Source organism: Peromyscus eremicus, chromosome 7, assembly GCF_949786415.1.
Source record: "Peromyscus eremicus chromosome 7, PerEre_H2_v1, whole genome shotgun sequence".
Taxonomy (NCBI): Eukaryota; Metazoa; Chordata; class Mammalia; order Rodentia; family Cricetidae; genus Peromyscus; species Peromyscus eremicus.
The window spans coordinates 102,806,102-102,824,914 of NC_081422.1; the positions used below are offsets into that span (position 1 = coordinate 102,806,102).

At 48.5% G+C, this 18,813-nt stretch overlaps 1 protein-coding gene across 2 annotated transcripts; it reads left to right on the forward strand.

Annotated features, from left to right (window-relative positions):
- The first annotated feature begins 527 nt into the window (after positions 1-527).
- Positions 528-4,682, forward strand: Ccdc71 (coiled-coil domain containing 71). 2 transcript variants are annotated; one of them, XM_059267115.1, is made up of 2 exons: positions 528-590; positions 3,036-4,682. In XM_059267115.1, exon 2 carries the CDS (start codon positions 3,088-3,090, stop codon positions 4,399-4,401), a length of 1,314 nt encoding a protein of 437 aa, XP_059123098.1. In that variant the 5' UTR covers positions 528-590; positions 3,036-3,087; the 3' UTR covers positions 4,402-4,682. The 2 variants fall into 2 exon arrangements, with proteins under 2 accessions (XP_059123098.1, XP_059123097.1); XM_059267114.1 differs by lacking the exon at positions 528-590 and adding an exon at positions 1,717-2,070.
- The last annotated feature ends 14,131 nt before the right edge of the window (positions 4,683-18,813 follow it).

Consider the following 18,813-nt stretch of genomic DNA (forward strand, 5'->3'; position numbering starts at 1 on the left):
CACCTAGAGCCCCAGGCTTCTGTGTATCACTTGTACCACATGTATATACCAGCCTTTCATGCAGTATGCCAGGGGTAGGCTCCATTCTCGGAAGAGAAGAGGGCCTACTGTCCTTACAGGAGATACGTTTGTGGGGAAACAAGAGGACTATCCTGAGACATTCCCTATCAGGCGTACTCTTTTTGACCTTCTGATCAGTTGCCAGAGAGAGAAGCAGGCCCTGGGGTGTTGAATGGCCTAGACCTTGCCAGGAGCCCCCCTGATGTCCTGTACTATAAACCAGGTCATTTTAGAGAAATGTTAAATAGCCCCTAGTCCAATCCTAACTGGGCACCTGTGACTCTTAGTCTCCCACACTGGATCAGATGGGTTTGTACTTGTCTTTGTGGCCACCACCTCCAGGCAGCCCTCCCTGGTACTCAACCTGCTCCGCCCCCAGACTTGGGGGGGAAGTGCTAGAGGTCAAGGGTCACCAGGCGGGCCAGGTCCCGGAAGCGGAAGCGCAGTGCACTTCCGGCGCGCAGCAGGCGGCCATGTTGGAGCGGCGGAGGCGGCGCAGAGGTGCGTCCTGGGTCCCCGCGGCGGCGCCGGTAGGTTGTAGCCGCGGGTCTAACGGTGCTGTGAAGCGGCGGCCCGTGAGGCCGCAGGGCGGCAGGGCGAAGGGACTGGGTGGCCGACCCTCCCGGATCCTCCTCCTCCCCGGGCTTGGCCGAGACACCCCACCCCCACCCAGGACCCCACCCTGGGGCTGTGCGGATCCTGTCGGGTTACCACTGTCCACCTTACAGCATTTCGCAGTCGCCGTGACCTCGACTCCCTGTCGCCGTTCGGGCCCCGGGGACGCGGTCTTCCAGCCCGAGGGCCCGGATCTGCCCCCACCCCGGGCTGCCTGATTAGTACTTCTCCCACCCCCAGTCTTCGGTCAACTTCCTGTGCTGGCTGGCCCCAAAGGAATGTGTGCAGGCAGGTGTGCCTGGCTGCAGCGTCTCTTTACAAAGCTGCTTGAAAGCCAAGAAACACCCTCCCAAGGGTTCAGACCGACCTAGGCCCCCGCCGCCCAGTATCAGCGCTTGAGGTTTGGGGTGGGGAGTAGGTCCCTCTCTGTTATACAATTCACAGCCTACCCCTTCAAACAATAAATAAAATACTGAAGTCATGCGCAAGGATTGTGCTTGGAGAGCATCCTCTGGGGGAGGGGAAGTGCCTCAGACACCTGAGGATCCAAGAATGTTTCCAAACAAAGAGCCCCAGGGCACTTTCTCTGGGGAAATCTCAAGACTGTAGATCTGCTCCATTAGAGCTGAGCAGAGCGGCAGCACAGACGGACCTCGAGGCCCCAGGGATCTGTCTCATCCCAGCTGATCTTTTAATGCTCCAGTGCCCTGGGGAGTTTACCTCTAGAAGCCCTGAAATGCTTCGAGGGATGCTAGATGTAACTCATGATTGACGGCATCGTTTCTTTAAGGGGATGAGAGGCAATCTGAGGGTTCCCAGACAACGGCATCTGTGCTGTACTGAGATCTGCTACCCTAAGTCCAGTTAGGACAGCTCAGACTTTAATGGCCGCTTGACATACCTTCTTAGATGGAACCTTGGACTCTTTGATCTAGCTGTCTGGCCCCCTGCTTTGCCTTAGAGATGTTGCTTGTTATTCAACAGCCTTTTTTTTTTTTTTTTTTTTTTTTTTGAGAGTCTGGCTCTTTCATTGGGGTTGAGCTCCAAGACTAGAGTGAGAAATTGGGTTTGGAGTAGCCTGTCCACAGACCCTGAAAGTAGAGTCTCTAGTAGGCAGGGAGATCAACCATCCCCTGCACTGGAACACTGGCAGCTGGATGAACATGCCGGGGTGGACATCAAGTGTAAGTCGGGCCTTTGGGCCTGTGTTCGAAGCCCTCAATCTGTTTTTTTTTCAGGTAGACCCCCACCATCCCACATGTCTTCCTTACTCTTTCTTCACAGCCACTTGAAAAGCTGTTACCTTTTTTGCTCCGTTTGTGCCCTGCTGTTCTTCTTTTTGTCATTTGTCTAGAGTTACCGCTCCCAGGAGTCCTTCCCTAACCATACTTACTAGTAAGTATGACCTGGGTAACACCGTATACTCCCAGGAAACTTAGTGGTGGCTGTGTCTTGACTTCAGGACTGGGCTCTTTGAGGCTAGAGAGATTTTCCTGTATCCTGGGACTGGTCTAGATATTTGGCATGGGGGGCGGGCGGTGGGGTGGTGCAGACGGCGGCATAGTAGTACAAGCATGTGGACCTAGCCGCTCAGGAACCTGAGTGGGAGGATCACTTGCACCAACCAGTTCAAGACCAGCGTGGCAACATAGGGAGCTCCATTTCAGAGACTAGACAAAATGCAGAATCTAGCTGAGCTCTTGACACACACTTGGAATCCTAGCACTTAGGAGGCTGCTGCACAATTACCAATTTGAGGCCAGTTTGGACTATATAGCAAGCTCCAGAACAGCCAGAGCTACATAGTGAGACCTTATGTGCCCAACAACAGAGTATGGTAGTGCTTGCCTGTAATCCCAGCACTTGAAAGCTAGTGGCAGAGGGATCAGGGTTCAAGAGCAGGCTAGCCTATGTGAGACCTTGTCTTAAAGCAAGAAAAGAAAGATGCCATTGAATTAAAATGAGCCAGATTTAAATCTTCCCAGAAGCCCAGCAGTAGGTTCAATGGCTCTTAGGTGCTACTGAGCGTGTATCCTTAAGAAACACACCAACACAGAGGGTCAAGTGACCCTAGAGAATGATTTATCCTGGCCAGGCCCTTCTATCATAGAGTGGGAGCTTTGCTTGACTTGCCAGCCTGTTCTAGCTCCATACCTTGGTACCATTCTTTTTTTTGTTTGTTTTTGTTTTTGTCTTTCCAGACAGGGTTTCTCTGTATAGCTTTGCACCTATCCTGGAACTCACTCTGTAGCCCAGGCTGCCCTGGCTCTGCCTCCCAAGTGCTGGGATTAAAGGTGTGCGCCACCACTGCCCGGCTCCCTGGTACCATTCTTATCGATTCTTTTCTTTTTGCTTTGGAGGTGCCAAGTACTGGTTTGTGGATACGCAGGCAGATCCGCAGAGCCTGATGCCATGAGCATGGTAGTGCAGCATGTGGAGGAGAAAGCTGTGCACTCCTGGTCACGCATCTCCACAGCAGGGAAGAAAGCCCTGGAAGAGGCGCTGCTGGTGTTTAACCCCATGAGCCAGGATCTCAGTGCCACAGAGGCCCAGCTTGTGGCCTTCCTACAGGGCCTGCGAGATGATGGCTTCCAGCCGACCATTCTGCGAAGTGGTGATGTCTATGGCTATAGCTCGTGCACAGCCAACCCCCCCAGCCAGACAAAGCTACAAGCTCGCACCACCAACCCATCTGCCACATCCCTTCCAGCCAGGGCTCCCCAAACTGCTGTGTCCTTACCTGCAAGAAAGGACACACTGCTCCCTGTGCCACTGTCTGGCAGGCTGGCTAAGGGGTCCACACCAGCCCTTGCCAAGCATGCGACCACTAACCTGCTGCTGAGCTCCCTGAAGGAGTCAAATGCCAGCCACACCAGTGGTACAACAGTAGGCTTCCCTGCCCACCTCTATCCAGGGGTCTACCCTGCCATGCGGCTCTCTGTGGTCCTTGAAGCACTGGTCCCACTCAAGACTCCTTGCTTGGGTGCTAAGCACGGGGCACAGTCACTGCAGCTGTCCCTTGCAAACTCTTCCCTGAAACTGAGGAAAGGTTCGGGGAACCCACAGTCCAAAGCATCCAGAAAAATCACAAGCAAGGGCCTCAAATGCCTGAGTAGGAAAGGTCCTGGGGCTGACCAACGAGGTGCTGGGACCCAGAGCAGTGGCATACGCATGAAAGGGTGTTCTTCCTTGGGCACCAAAACAGTCCAGACCAAGGCATCTCGAACACAGACCAAAGCTGCTCGTGCCCATGCCAGTGGAGCTCGAACCCAGAACAAGACAGTAAGGGTGAGGGCCAAGGCAACAAAGGCCAAGCCCAGGGCAGTCGGAGCCAAGGCCAAGGCCAAGGCCACTGTAGTGAGGGACAAGGCTAAAGCCAAGGCAGTCAAGGCCAAGGCCAAAGCGTCTCGGACCAAGCACAGGGGAAGGCCAAAGGGATCTGCTAAGACCAGAACCGGAAGGACAAGCCTGAAGAGCCGCTCTGAGACTGCGGGGAAGAAGAGGAAGAAGGCTGAGGAGGCAAAGGGCCTTCCTCCTAAGAAGAGAGCACGCCTTGTGCTCCCATCCCCTAAGGCGTGCCTGGGGCCTGGAACAAAACCTTGCAAGTCCCAGACTATAAAGGTAGACAGGAAGTCTTCAGATGATGAGGTCCGACAGTGGGCCCAGCAGCTCCTCCGTGTGAACCTCTCCCCAGTAGTGTGGCTCCAGCCGCTGGTGCCATCTTGACTCCATACTCAGCATCCCGAGTCATCCTTGCATCACGGCTTGGGAAAACAGCTGAGCTCTCCGTGTGACCAGCAGCAGTGTGCCGTGCTCGTGGACTCTGCAGCTTTCCAGACTCTGGGTACCTCCAGGTACCTCAGGACTCTGGGTCACCAACCTCCTTTGAGAAACTGAGGATTTGGGATGGGGTGGGCAGCGGGAGGGTGTTCTCATGGCTCAATGCACTGTGACTTGTTCTTTAAGTTGTACGTCTGACGTTCCATCTATCATGTTTTATACCTTTCCACCCTGCGGTCTCCCTGCTCACCCTCCATGGTCTTATTTATTGAATGATTTTGGTGTGTGGGGGCTGCTGCAGGAGTCTGCTAGAAGTAGCCCTGGTAGCTTGAAGCAGGTCATCAATATGAGTGACAGGGTGATATTATGGAAGGGCAAAGCTCCCAGGCTTCTGAAGAGAGGCGGGGAATTCAGGTGCTGGCTTCTGTAGATGTGTGAGAGATCCTGAGGAGGGGCAGAGCCGCTATAAAGTAGGGCACCTCACCTCGAGTGTCCCAGTTCTGAACCAGAGGGCCCCATTCAAGATTGTGAGTCACTCTGGGAAATCCTGCAGCTCACAGGTTTTTAGGCCAGGGAAGAAGCCTTTGTGGTACTGCTCTCTAGGGGCCAAGCTTTAAGGCTTTGCCTGGGCTTGTCTAGTGGGAGGGGACAGGCTTAAGAGGCTTGAAGTGCTGCTTCTCTGCTGAAAGTGACTAGCCTCAGTTTCCCGAGAGGCTGGGCTTTGAATCTGGACCACAAAACGTGCCCTTACTATCCAAAGAATTTTCTCTCTGGTGGATCTAGGAAGACTTCTACCTGTACTCAGCAGTGCTTTCTGACCGGATTCCACATGCTCCATCTTACTTGGGTCCAGCCTCACTGTGACTCCTCACATGACCTGTGTGCTTTGGACATTGTTGGTACCTTCTGCTTTGGAGAAGAGCTGGGTCCTGAGTGGAAGCAGCTGCTGTGCCCATCTGTAGTTTACTGGTAGCCACTCAGGCTAGAAGGCAGTGGCTAGGAGGTGGGGACCCTGCAGCCCCTGCACTTGGGGATTTGAGTGTGAGTTTGAGGTCAGCGTCAACTACATACTGAGGAAACTCCTCCTCCTCTCTCTCTCTCTCTCTCTCTCTCTCTCTCTCTCTCTCTCTCTCCCTCTCCCTCCCTCCCTCCCTCTCTCCCTCTCCCTCTCTCCCCTTCTCTGTGTGTGTGTGTGTGTGTTTGTTTTTTGAGACAGGGTTTCTCTGTATAGCCCTGGCTGTCCTAGAACTAACTCCTTTTGTAGATCATTATCATGCTGGCCTCAAACTCAGAGGTCCACCTGCTGGGAATAAAGGTGTGTGCCACCAGACCAAGCCAGGGGACTACAGGAGAGATGGCTTAGTGATTAAGAGGATTTAATTGCTCTGCCAGAGGACCAAGTTTGGCTCCCACAACAAGGCAGCTCACAAACACTTGTGTTCAGCTCCCAGGAACCCCACACTCTTTTCTTGCTTCCACAGTCACAGGCAGAAAGACACACAATTTTTTATTTTTTAATGGCACAACTGGATAAAGCATCATTTTCCTTGGGAAAAGGCTATCTTGGGAATCTTAAACTTTAGTGATGTTGATAAGCAAAGGAATGGTGTGAAATCCCTTAAATAAAAACTTACTGGCTGGGCTGGAGAGATGCCTCAGAGGTTAAGAGCACTGGTTGCTCTTTCATAAAACCCAGGTTCAGTTCCCAGGACCTACCTGGCAGCTCACAGCTGTCTTAATTCCAGTTCCAGGGGACCTGACACCCTCTGGTTTCACTGGGCACTAGGCAGACACATAGTGCAGACATGCATGCAGGTAAAACACCTATACACATAGAAATAAGTAAGAAAATAAATGTATTGTCTTTACAACAACAAGAATGATGTTAATAACAGCAAGCCAGGGCCGAGGGACAGTGTAGTTGGTGAAGCGCTTTCTGTGCAAGCGGGAGGACATAAGTTTAGATCCCGAGAACTCCAGTAAAAGCCGGGTGTGTGCCTGAACACCGGCAATGAGTCGGGGCAGAGCCAGCCAGTGTGGCCAAAATGACAAAATCTAGAGTCAATGAAAGACCAGATCTCAAAAAATAAGATGGAGGCCGGGCGGTGGTGGCGCACACCTTTAATCCCAGCACTCGGGAGGCAGAGGCAGGCAGATCTCTGTGAGTCCGAGGCCAGCCTGGTCTACAGAGAAAGATCCAGGAAAGGTGCTAAAAAACTACACAGAGAAACCCTGTCTTGGGGGGGAAAAAGGTGGAGGCTAAAGAGGCGCCTCAGAGGTTAAGAGCGTGTACTGTTCTCACACACAGCTCCAGGGCCAACCTGGTCTACTTAGCCAGTTCCAGGATAGTCAGGGCTATGTAGAGAGACCGTTGAAAGAAGTCTCTGTCTCTGTCTTGAAGACAGGGTCTTACTATAGCTTTGAGGGACCTGGCACTTGCTAAGTAGACCAGACTAGTCTTGAGCTCCTAGAGATCACCTGCCTCAGCCTCCTGAGTGCTGGGATTAAAGGCATGCGCCACCATGCCCAAAATAATTTTTTTGTTTGTTTTTTTGAGACAGTGTTTCTCTGTGTAGCCATGTCTGTCCTGGAACTCACTCTGTAGACCAGGCTGGCCTTAAACTCAGAGATCTGTCTCCTGAGTGCCAGGATTAAAGGCATGCACCACTGCCCAGCATAAAATAATAAACATAAGATTGGGAACTAGAGAGATGGCTCAGTTGTTAAGAGCACTGGTTGCTGTTGTTAAGGACCAGGGTTAGCTTCCCAGCATCCACAGGGTAGCTCACAACCACCTGTGACTCCAGTTTGAGTGGATTTTTGCCCTCTTCTGGCCTCCAAGGGCACTGCAAGGACATGGTATGCAGCCATACATGCAGGCAAAATAAAAATATATAAATCTTCCAGGACAGGCTCCAAAGCTACACAGAGAAACCCTGTCTCAAAACAAACACATATATATCTTAAAAAAATAAGATGGAGAAGCAATTGAGGAAAGCATCCTATCAACTTTTCATGTGCACCTGCATAGGCAAGAATGCCTGTATCACAGACACACACACACACACACACACACACACACACACACACACACACACACAAGACCAAGCCAGAAAGAAGGGAGGAGGGAGAGAGAAGGCATCCCGAGTCACATGTATTGATGCACGCATGTAATCCCAGAACTAGGGAGGCTGAAGCAAGAGAACCTCAAGTTTGAAAGCAGCCTGGGCTACACAAGACTCTTGTGTCAGAAAAGAAAAACCAAAAAAGGGGGTGGGCATGGGGGGAGGGAAGGCATCCTTGGAACCAAGTGATCATGATACCCTTACCTGCCTTTCCACGCACCAAGTGGTTCTATCCAGATCCTTCTGCTTTGAACCAGGAACAAACCACTCAAGACATTGATGGTTTAGAGAATAAAGGGAGTACAGTGGCCTATGCAGACCCCCATCTTTCTGGATTCTGTGAAGTTCTTGGTGCTCTACCCTACCTCTGGTGGAAACAAATTATGGTAGGACAGGATTTATGCAGTGAAGCTGCCAGTTATTCAGGAGAGCACAGATCTGGAACTGTAACAAGAGGATTGACACCTAGCAGTGGAGAATAGGAAGAATAGTATATGGAAAAGGTGAAAAGTGAGACTAGGGTGGGACTGGAGTTTACAAGACCAGAAGACATGAACCATGGAAAAGATTTGAGCAGGAAAGTGGGTTGTTTGGAAGGAAAGCCTAGTGGAGGCTGCTTAAATGGTTCTGAGTGAGAGTTGGATTGTCTGGAATAAACTTGGACCTTTGGGGAGAGAGCAGGGAAAGATTCAGAAGATATTAGGAAACAGAAAGGGGGCACGAGTGAGCTGTGAGGACCCAGGTGAGGAGGGGTGGGCTTACTGATCCCACCAGCGCTGTCTGCCCTCCTGCTAAATGATGCTCCTGTGGCTGATAAAGGTGCCACCTGAGCTAAAGTCTTAGATGCTGGGACCACACAACACACATTTGCAGGAGTTCCCAGCAGATTTCCTGAAAACAATAAAGGCTTACTGTGGCTGAGACTCAATCCTGGGGGCCACCCCTATGGTTCACTGACCACTAAGTGTGTCTTGAATGGACAGTGCCCCCACTGTCCCCAAATCATTGATCAATACCTACGACCACCATGCCTGGAATGGATGCTTTTTGAACTAGTATCTGCAGTGATAAGTTTCTAGGGCCAGTAGGTTTGAGGTTGAGGGCCAACCATCTCCTTTATCTGAATGATTTAATTTTCTTATCACTCTGCCCAGGGTGCCACAGTGTATTGTGTAGCAATTTTCACTGAGATAAAATCATCCATTTTGGAGGGAAGCTCCCTAAGACACTGGATGTTCTAAACTTTAGAATCTAAAGGGAGGCAGAAACATTCCATTCTTCAGGGAGACTCCTTAAGACACAGGATGTTCTAATGGGAAGTGAAACGTTCCATCCTTCAGGGAGGCTCCACAAAATACAAAATATTCTGCCAGGTGGTGGTGGCACGCGCTGTTAATCCCAGCAGAGGCAAGTGGATCTCTGAGTTTGAGGCCAGCCTGGTCTACACAGTGAGTTCCAGGACAGAACTGTTACACCCAGAAACTTTGTCTCGAAAACAACAAAAAAGATACAAGGTATTCTAAGGGAAAGCGAAACATTCCATTCTGCAGGGAAGCTCATTAAGCTCAGGAAATCAGGATATCCTTGAAACTGATAAGCTTCACTAGGCCCCTCCCTTCCTAAAGGTATATAAGTAGTAAAGAAGCTTAGAGACACTCCCAGACAAGTTAAGCTGACCAGCTAGGCTCACACTAGCTAGGCTGTCCGGAAGAAATAGATCTGCCAAGCCACCTAGAAGTAGCAGAGATAAGAAAGCTGCCTGGAAGAGGTTAGACCGGCTGATTTCTAACCTGCTGTGCAGCCTGCAGCCTGTGCATTGTGCTCCAGGTTTCCAGCTTTCATGGTCTGTCACCGATGCTGGGATAGGCTTTGGTGATACAGTTGTCTTTGGGTCATTTCTGCTCCTGTAAGTAACCCCAATAAAACTCATTGGTTCTCCAAGTTGGACTTTGGTGGTATCTGTACTTTGTTCTGTCCTTTTTTCCTTGCCTAGAGTGAGTAGACTTTTGCTAACATATAACTGTTCTGATGGAAGCTCTACTCAGCCCCTGACACCCATATACCCAAAGAGTCCGGAATGTTCCAGTGGAAGCTTCACCTCAGCCCCTGGCACCCATATACCCAAAGAGTCCGGAATGTTCTGGTGGAAGCTCCACCTCAATTCCCCTGCCCCATCTCTCTTTTCCCAAACCCTGCCCACCAAACATTGCTCCTGCCCCAGAGTTGCTCAAGACCACTCCCACAGGGTATTTAAACTGCACCCCAGAAAACAGACATGTGGTTTTTCAGTCTCTCTTTCCCATTTCCTCGGCGGGTGTGGGGGGGGGGCAGAAAATCATCCAGGAGTGCTTTACCCATTAAACTGGGGCTTTTTCTAATACTGTCTGATTTGGTCTGATTTTGATTACTGCGTCAGCAGAGGAACTTATCAGGGTGCAGAAAATGTTCAATCCCCAGGAATAGTGTCACACAGAACACTGATAGATTACTTAAAGGCAACTTCCTAGAATGCCATGGGGCTGTTCATGGAAGATAACTAGTCACGTGTTTTCACTTCTGTAAACAAGGTTGGTTGCCCCAACTGCACAGGACATGCTGGATCACATGTAGTGGGAGGTACATAGGCAGGAAGTACATCAGGATGTGTGCTTGCCTCTGATTGGACAAAAGCAGAAGTATGTAGTCTTGTGGGTTTTGCTTTTATAAGCACCTGTAGTCAGAGGTTTTTCTGAGCCCAGTCCCATGGTCCCACAGCTGCTTATAAAACAATCATTCAGAAACTTAATATTAATTACCAATTATATGGCCATGGCCTATGGCTCAAGCTTCTTGCTAGCTAGTTCTCATAACTAAACTCAGCCCATTTCTACTAATCTATATGTCACCACGTGTTCCATGGCTTTACCTGTGTGCCATGCATGCTGCTCCCTGGACGGCAGGATGGCATCTCTGGCTCTTTCTTCCTGTCTCTTTTTCCAGTTTACCGCCTAGCTATAACCTGACTTGCCATAGGCCAAATGCCTTTATTTATCAACCAATCAGAGCAACACATTTTCACAGACTATAGAAAGCTATCCCACAGCAAACACGTGACTAACATAATTCATGGCCATTTTCTAGGAATCCCAGGTATGGACCTGACCATTGTCCATTGTCCTGGTCAGTATTTAATAAAGTTTGCTGTAGCATGAATCTTAAAGAGTCGTTATTAATAAAGCAAACCTGGAGCCAAGTATTGGGATGAACTGGAAGATCAGAGAGACAGAACAAGCCACAGCTAACCTCACCTGGCCAACTTCTCAGCTGGTCTTGTTTCCTCAGACTGGAAGCTTCTGTGTCCTCATCCCAATGGCTCTCAGCTGAACTGCTGCTCGAAACCTAAAAGCTTAACCAGCCAAATGCTTTAACCAGCCAAATACTTCTAGTTTCTGGTCCTCATGCCTTATATACCTTTCTGCTTTCTACCATCACTCCCTGGGATTAAAGGCTCACTTTCTGGGATTAAAGGCGTGAGTCACCATGCTTGGCTGTATCCTTGAACAGATGGATTTCTGCCTCTGGATTGCTAGGAATAAAGGTGTGTGCTACCACTGCCTAACTTCTATGTTTAATATTGTGGCTGTTCTGTCTCTGACCCCAGATAAGTTTATTAGGGTGTACAATATTTTGGGGAACACAATACCACCACAGTTTGCTTCAGATTTGGCTAAAAAAATTGTGATAGTGGTCTTCTTCTCAGCCAATGGGAATAAGACAGGCTTGGTCTGACCTTCAACGGGACAGTATTTATTCATGGCGAGGGAGCATTTTGTCATCCACATGTGCACATGGACAAAATGCCTACTAAGGAAGATGGGATGTGGCCCCTCATGGGACTTCTGTAATCTGTAAGGAACACTGGGAAGTGTAGTCTTTCAGCAAGAAACTCTCAAACACTGTCATACCAAGGGTGCTACCCACCTGTGCTATTTATAGCTCTGTGAGGGGGCAGTACATGTGTAGGCAAGAATGTGACTGTTGCTTCCCTAGCTAGTGGGGCCTCCTGTACTGTGCCTCCTACTTGCAAGTGTCTGCCAGTCATAGCGGGGAGGAGGAGGGCACTATGGGTTTGTACTGTGAAAGGAGAGCACTTCCAGACAGTTCAGTATGCCCCTGCCTTTAGATGCTTGTGTAGTTACTATGGAGACCCCCTCCTGGGCTTGGACCAGCAGCAGCAGCCCTTCCTCCGACTTGAGTACCTTGACTCTGGCCCCTGCTGTGGGAGTTCTTGTCATGTGGGTAGCATGAAGGAGTACATCTTGTGCTTCTGGCACCTGGATGTAAAGGTGAGGCATGCTTTGCAATGGCAAACCCACAGACATAGTCATTTTGTTGACAATCCCAATTCCATCAAGGCTACATGACAAACTTTTGCCCATCCTACCTGCATCCTGGACATGTTTTTTTTTTGTTTGTTTGTTTTTGTTTTTTAGTTTTTAGAGACAGGATTTCTCTGTGTAGCGCTGGCTGTCCTGGAACTAGCTCTGTAGACCAGGCTGGCCTTGAACTCACAGAGATCTGCCTGGCTCTGCCTCCCGAGTGCTGAGGGTAAAGGCATTCGCCACCTCCTGTCTTGGACACATTTTTTTAATTTAAAAATTATTTTGCCTGGCCAGGCAGTAGTGGCACATGCCTTTAATCCCAGCACTCGGGAGGCAGAGCCAGGCAGATCTCTGTGAGTTCAAGGCCAGCCTGGTCTACAGAGGGAGATCCAGGACAGGCACCAAAACTACACAAAGAAACCCTGTCTCAAAACACCAAAAAAAAAAATTATTTTGCCTAGTGATGATAGCACAAACTTTTAATCCCGGCACTCAGGAGGCAGAGGCAAGTGGATCTCTGTGAGTTCAGAGGCCAGCCTGGTCTACAGAGTGAGTTCCAGGACAGCTGTGGGTACACAGAGAAACCCTGTCTCCAAAAAAAAAAAAAAAAAATTCCAAAAAATTATTTGATTATTTTGTGTAGGAGTGTTTTGCCTGCATGTTTATATGTGCCTTATGTCTAGGCCTGGTGTCCACTGAGATCAGAAGATGGTATACTGGAGTTTAAGACGGTTGTGAGCTACCATGTGGGTACTGGAATCGAACCTGGGTCTTCTGCAAGAGGAAAAAGTGCTCTTAACTGCTGGGCCATCTCTCCAGCTCTCTTTATTAGTTTGTTTGTTTTGAGACTGTCTCTCTACATAGCTTTGGCTGTCCTGGAAATTACTATGTAGATTAGGCTAACCTCGAATTCACAGAGATCTCTCTGTCTTTGTCTCCAGAGTGGGCTGGGCTTAAAGACATGCACTACCATGCCTGGCTGCTCTTTTTATTTTTTATTTTAAAGGGTTTTTTTTTTGTTTGTTTTTTTCCAGTAAAGTTCTTATTTATTGTGTGTATGGGGTCAGTGACTTGGTTCTTTCCTGTCTTTGTATGAGTTCCAAGAATTGACCTCAGATTGCTAGGCTTGGCCAGCAAGTGCCTTTGCTCACTGAGCCATTGTGCTGCCCTAGACATCTATCTTTATAGAGTACCTGCTGTGGGAAAGGAGGGCCAAATAGAGGGGGTAATACGCGCAGCCGGAAAAGCCAGGAAGGTGGGTGTTGTAATTGCTGTGTCTTCTCCCCTCCCAGCCAGACTTCCACTTGCTGACTGTGTATGTAGACTCCACAGGCCCTAAAGATACAAGATACCCAGGACAACGCACATATATGTCAACCCTGCCCAGACCTCTGCTCCTCTTGCTACCTTGGGTACCGTTAGTTATGAGAAGACCCCAGGAAGAGTCCATGCTGACCCCGCCAGTGCAATAGCGATATTGATTCTCAAGACCCCCTGGGCTGTGATCCCACTGAGTGGGTGCTGCCAGCATTATTTGCATGCTAGCCATGGCCCTCGCTCTGCCTCCTGCAGACCTGGCTGCATGGCAGTACCTGTGCCCTGGATGCTGGCAGTGTGAACATGCACACAGAGGGAATGAGGACACCTCACACAGTTGGATGTGGTCTCCTTCCATACATACTGCAAATCTTTCTTCTCTTTACACTGTAGCTGTGACCCCTGGGCCCTGTCCCTATGTGGTATCCATCTGAAATTAAAACCTGTTTCTGCAACCAAACCAGCAAGCCGTCCTCCTGCCACACCCACACCCTGAGGCATTAGTTATTTTTCCTCTCTCTTCTGGAAACTTGGAGGACCCCAGGGCTGCAAATTTGGCAGCTGAAATGCCCAAGACATTTTGCAACCAACGTGTCATGCAGTATGTGAGCCTCTGTCATGCGACATTAACCAGTTTTGACGGGACACATGCCTGCCTATGATGGTATGTGACTAATAGCTGGTATTAGTGGCCATCTGATCACTGGTACTAGTGTATGTGGTTACAAACATTGTAAGAGTCTTTTTGTCTGAGGGTGCATGTGCCCAGTCATATGTACAGCTATGCATTATTGTATGGACAGACTGTTATGAGTGGGTCATGGCAAGCAGTGAGTATGATGGGCTGGGTGGGTGAGGCTGAGAACGGCCTGAAGAGGCACAGGTGGGGTTTAGGAGGGAGAACTGGTACAGGCAGATCCCCAGGAAGCAAGTGTTTCTAGGAAGTACATGATCAGTGACTGAATGGGATGAAGCCTTAAGCATGTTTTGTCTCCTTGGTGACGTAGGAGTGGAAGTCAGAGTCAAGGGGTGAGTTGGGCAGTGGTGGCACACATATTTAATCCCAGTACTCTGGAGGCAGAAGCAGGAGGACCTCTGTGAGTTCGAGGCCAGCCTGGTCTACAGAGTGAGTTCCAGGACAGCCAGGTCTACACAAATAAACACTGTCTTGAAAACCAAAAAACAGGGGCTGGAGAGTAGTTAAGAACACTGGCTGCTCTTCCAGAGGACCCAGGTTCAATTCCCAGCACCCACATGGCAGCTCACAACTGTCTGTAACTCCAGTTCCAGGGGATCTGACACCTTCACACCAATACACATAAAATAAAATAAAGTAAAATAAAATAAAATAAACCAAGTCAAGGGGTGAGGGAGGCCTGAGGACTCGGTAGGACATGAGGAAGCAGAAGGTCAGGAAGTGAGAACTCAGCGGATCTAGGGAAGACAAGGGCTGGTGGTGTAGATGGCAGAGGGAAGGAGTTTGCCACTGCTGACTCTCACATAAACATGTGCCCCTGCCGGCCAGATTTTGGGACAGAATAGAAGGGCTATTCAGAGTAGGAATGAAGAAGCGAACGGGCACTTACATGGTCCCCGATGTGGTCACCACATATGGGACAAGTGAGCAGGTGATGGCTTCTTGAAGGAGGGCACAGTACATTTATTGTTTCACCCACAATCAAACCAAACAAACAGAAGACTTAAGAAATACTTGTGAAGAGATGGAGGGAAATAGTTAATAAATCTAAGCAGTGGTTCCTTGCAGAGAGGAGACCTTGGGTAGCTTTTTCTTAACCTTGTCTGTAAGCCTTTGACCCTGGTTGAATCTGACAGATTACTAGAACCTCTGAGACCTGTGCATTTCTACCCAAGGGCTGCTGTGTGATATGGCCTGTCTGTGAGGGTAGATGCCAGTACCCATGTTGGTTCTAAGCAGGTAAGGCTGGCGTGCACATTTACACTTAAACAGGACCACGTATGTGTGTGTTGTTTTGCTTTTCAATCTTTTCATATTAGATTTTGTTATATATAGCCTTGACTGGCTTAGTAATTGTTATATATCCCAGGCTGACTTTGAACTCACAGTGACCCTTCCCCAGAGGCCTCTGGAATACTAAGGCTATAAGCGTATATCAAACCTGGTTTTTGTTTTTTTCTATTATCAGCTTGATACAGTATAATTTTTTGTTGTTGCTGAATGCCGTTTATTGAAGGAGGGAAGAGGTCTTAAATACAGGCTTACAGCACAATGGGAGAACCCTGGAGGGCAGAAGTTTGATATCATGTTTTACAACCTTGCATCTAAGCTGTTAACGCCCATTATGCAGGATACACAGACAAGGATCTTCCCTTAAGCATTCAGGAGGGTGGAACCTGGCAGGGAATTAGCATAGGGAGGATATCAAGGTCAAGGTCAGCAAGCAAGGCAACAGTTACCCAAAACAGGTACCAGGGCCCCCACAGGTCCCCATTTTACTAATAAATGAGCTTCTGACTTAGGTTGCATGGGACATCAGCAGGTCACCTTACCCATCATGGAGATGCCTGCCCAGGCCTCACAGGCGCTCTGTCTTAGGTTGGTGAGCACCCCCCCCCCAGGCATTACCCATCTCTGAATACTCATTATCATACAGGCTCAATCGTGTGTGAGCTGCAGAGTTAACTGCTGCCAAAGATCTCAAAGTGGTGCTGGGCTTGCAATCTGTGTGTTCGACACAGAAAAGACCAACAGAAGTCCTAATCCACCCATAGCCAGTAGGCTAAAGGCAGCTGAGCCATTCCCTTCCTTAACGAGCCTTACTGCAAATTGGAGTCTTTGTAAGATGGTATCCCAAAAGCAAATGGAACTTGAGTTTATAAATTTATAATTTTCAAAGCCAATCAACATGTATATAACTATTGAATTAAATTTATCATGCCCAATAGAATGAAAGATTAACTAACTGTGGTAGCTACTTTTGCTGCCAGGGTCTCCACTGTGCTAGCTGTAGTAACCAATTATGAAATGGTAATCCCAGAAACAGTAGCAGCGGTGGCCGCCACTGCTATAACAGCAACAACAGCAGCAGCAATGTCAAATTCTCTTCTGGAGCGTGTGAGCATCCACTGGCATGGATACAACTTCAGGAACATGAACTGCCAAGGCCCATTTTTCTTGATCCCAGCACGACTTAAGCTGTCAGCTCTGCAAAAGAACAACTAAGAACCATAAAGAAAAACAGGCAGCTCACAAGGAACAGAACTAATGGTCTCATAATGGCTACATTCAGGCTCATGAATTTTAAGGTATCTTCAAAGGGGGGGCTAAATGAATTTCAGGGGGCCAATAAATGTTGCACAGAGCCACTCCTGAAAAGTAGGTACTACACCAGCTTGTAGAGGATTGTGAAAATGAAAAGGCTTAGCTGGCATGCTACTGTTAACAAATGGAGGTCAGTGACCTTCAGGGTTATTCTTAATCTCCAAGGTGTCTGGGTAACACGTTCTCAAACATACTTGAAAAAGCAGTTACCATACATCACCTTCTGGAGAATCCAAAAGCATGGCTACAGTTCCTAGGCTTACGTTAATGCTTACCAAAGCTGGCCATATTGGGCTCTCAATCCCCATTGGCATCAGAAGGGGAGAGTTTTTCACAAAGGCCCAATAGGTCTCTGCCATGTTGGGCTTCAGCAGCAGCCACAGGGCACACACAATGCTCAGGAATCCAAAGAGGAACCTCATTGTCCTGAGGAAAGACATAAACAGAACCCCGGGCCCACACCATCACCAGATCAGGTCTCCTCCAAGTGCCAGTAGAAAGATCCTTCCATCGCTCCAGAGGGTGATTTGCAACAGGAGCCCTCCAGTGCTTATCTGCAGCGGATACTCCAGTAGAATCCACTGATAAAAAATTTAAAATATATAAAACAAGGGAAAGAATAGAATGTGGAGAGGAATGATGAGTCCCTAGTTCTCCCTTTTTTTACTTTAGTAAAATATGTTTGTTTTTTTGTTTTTTGTTTTTTGTTTTGTTTTTTTTTTTGGTTTTTTGAGACAGGGTTTCTCTATGTAGCTTTGCGCCTGTCCTGGAACTCACTTGGTAGCCCAGGCTGGCCTCGAACTCACAGAGATCCACCTAGCTCTGCCTCCCGAGTGCTGGGATTAAAGGTGTGCGCCACCACCGCCCGGCTTGTTTGGTTTTTTTTAATAGTTCATTTTTTCTTTTCTTTTTTATTTTTTTATTTTTTAAAATTAATTAATTAATTTATTTTTCTACTATCAGCTTGATACAGTATAAATTCTTATCTTAATAGTGAATGTTTCATTGAGGCTTGCTCAGTAATTGAGTAAAACCAAAACTTATTATAAGCCACAATCATCCTAGAGTCCTCCATGCTATATATATAGCTTCTATGCTTCTGTTCAAACCTGGTTTTTTAAAGTTATTTTGTTGTTGTTGTATTTTGAGAGAGATGTTTTTAGCTCAGCTGTCCTTGAAGTTGCCGTGTAGCTGGAACTGTCCTTGAGCTAATCTTCCTAACTCCACATCCCAAATCTTGGGATTACAGGCGGGTACCACCATACCTGGCTCACACAGCACCATTCCTGAAGCTAGGGCTAGTACTGTGTGCTGTCCTGACCCAGTTTCTCTCCGACGGCCTATACCTGTGACCCACAAGGCTCCATACTTATTTATTTCATATGTGTTTCATATTTTGCCTGCATGAATGTCTGTGTACACAGAGTATGGAAGCCTGTTGGAACTTGGGTTACAGACCATTGTTAGCCACCGTGATGGTGCTGGGAATTGGACCCAGGTCCTCAGGAAAATCAATCAGTGCTCTTAACCATTAAGCCCTCTCTCCAGTCCCAAGGCTCCATCTTTACAAGCTGTGACTATCGAACAGGTACCAACCACACAGAAAGGACACCTCCAATGTTGGTGCCAGATATGTGCCCCATGCTGCAGCTTCCACACTGCGTGCCTGCCCTGCTGCTTTACTGCCTGGGACAATGCCTGATTCTCCTGCAGCTGCAGCCCAGGACATGGCTACCTGTACAAGGAGGTCTGTGACATTTATTTATTTTTATTTTTTTTTTGGTTTTTCGAGACAGGGTTTCTCTGTGTAGTTTTGGCGCCTTTCCTGGAACTCACTCTGTAGACCAGGCTGGCCTTGAACTCAGAGATCCGCCTGCCTCTGCCTCCCAAGTGCTGGGATTAAAGGTGTGCGCCACCACCGCCCGGCTTTTTTTTTTTTTTTTTTTTTAAAAGACAGGGTTTCTCTGTGTGACCTTGGCTATCCTGGAACTAGCTCTGTAGACCTGGCTGGCCTTGAACTCACAGAGATCTGACTGCCTCTACTTGAGTGCTGGGATTAAAGGCATGTGCCACCACCGCCTGGAGAGCTCTATGAAGTTGATATTTGCATGTCCTACAGAAGATATTGCATCAGGTGCGGTTACTAACAGACAGTCTCCTGTCTCTGTGGGGACGATGCAGCAACCTATAAAGTAGACAGGGATTCAGGCAAGGAATCTGGAATCAGGAGAAATGGAATTTCTAGTCAGCTTCC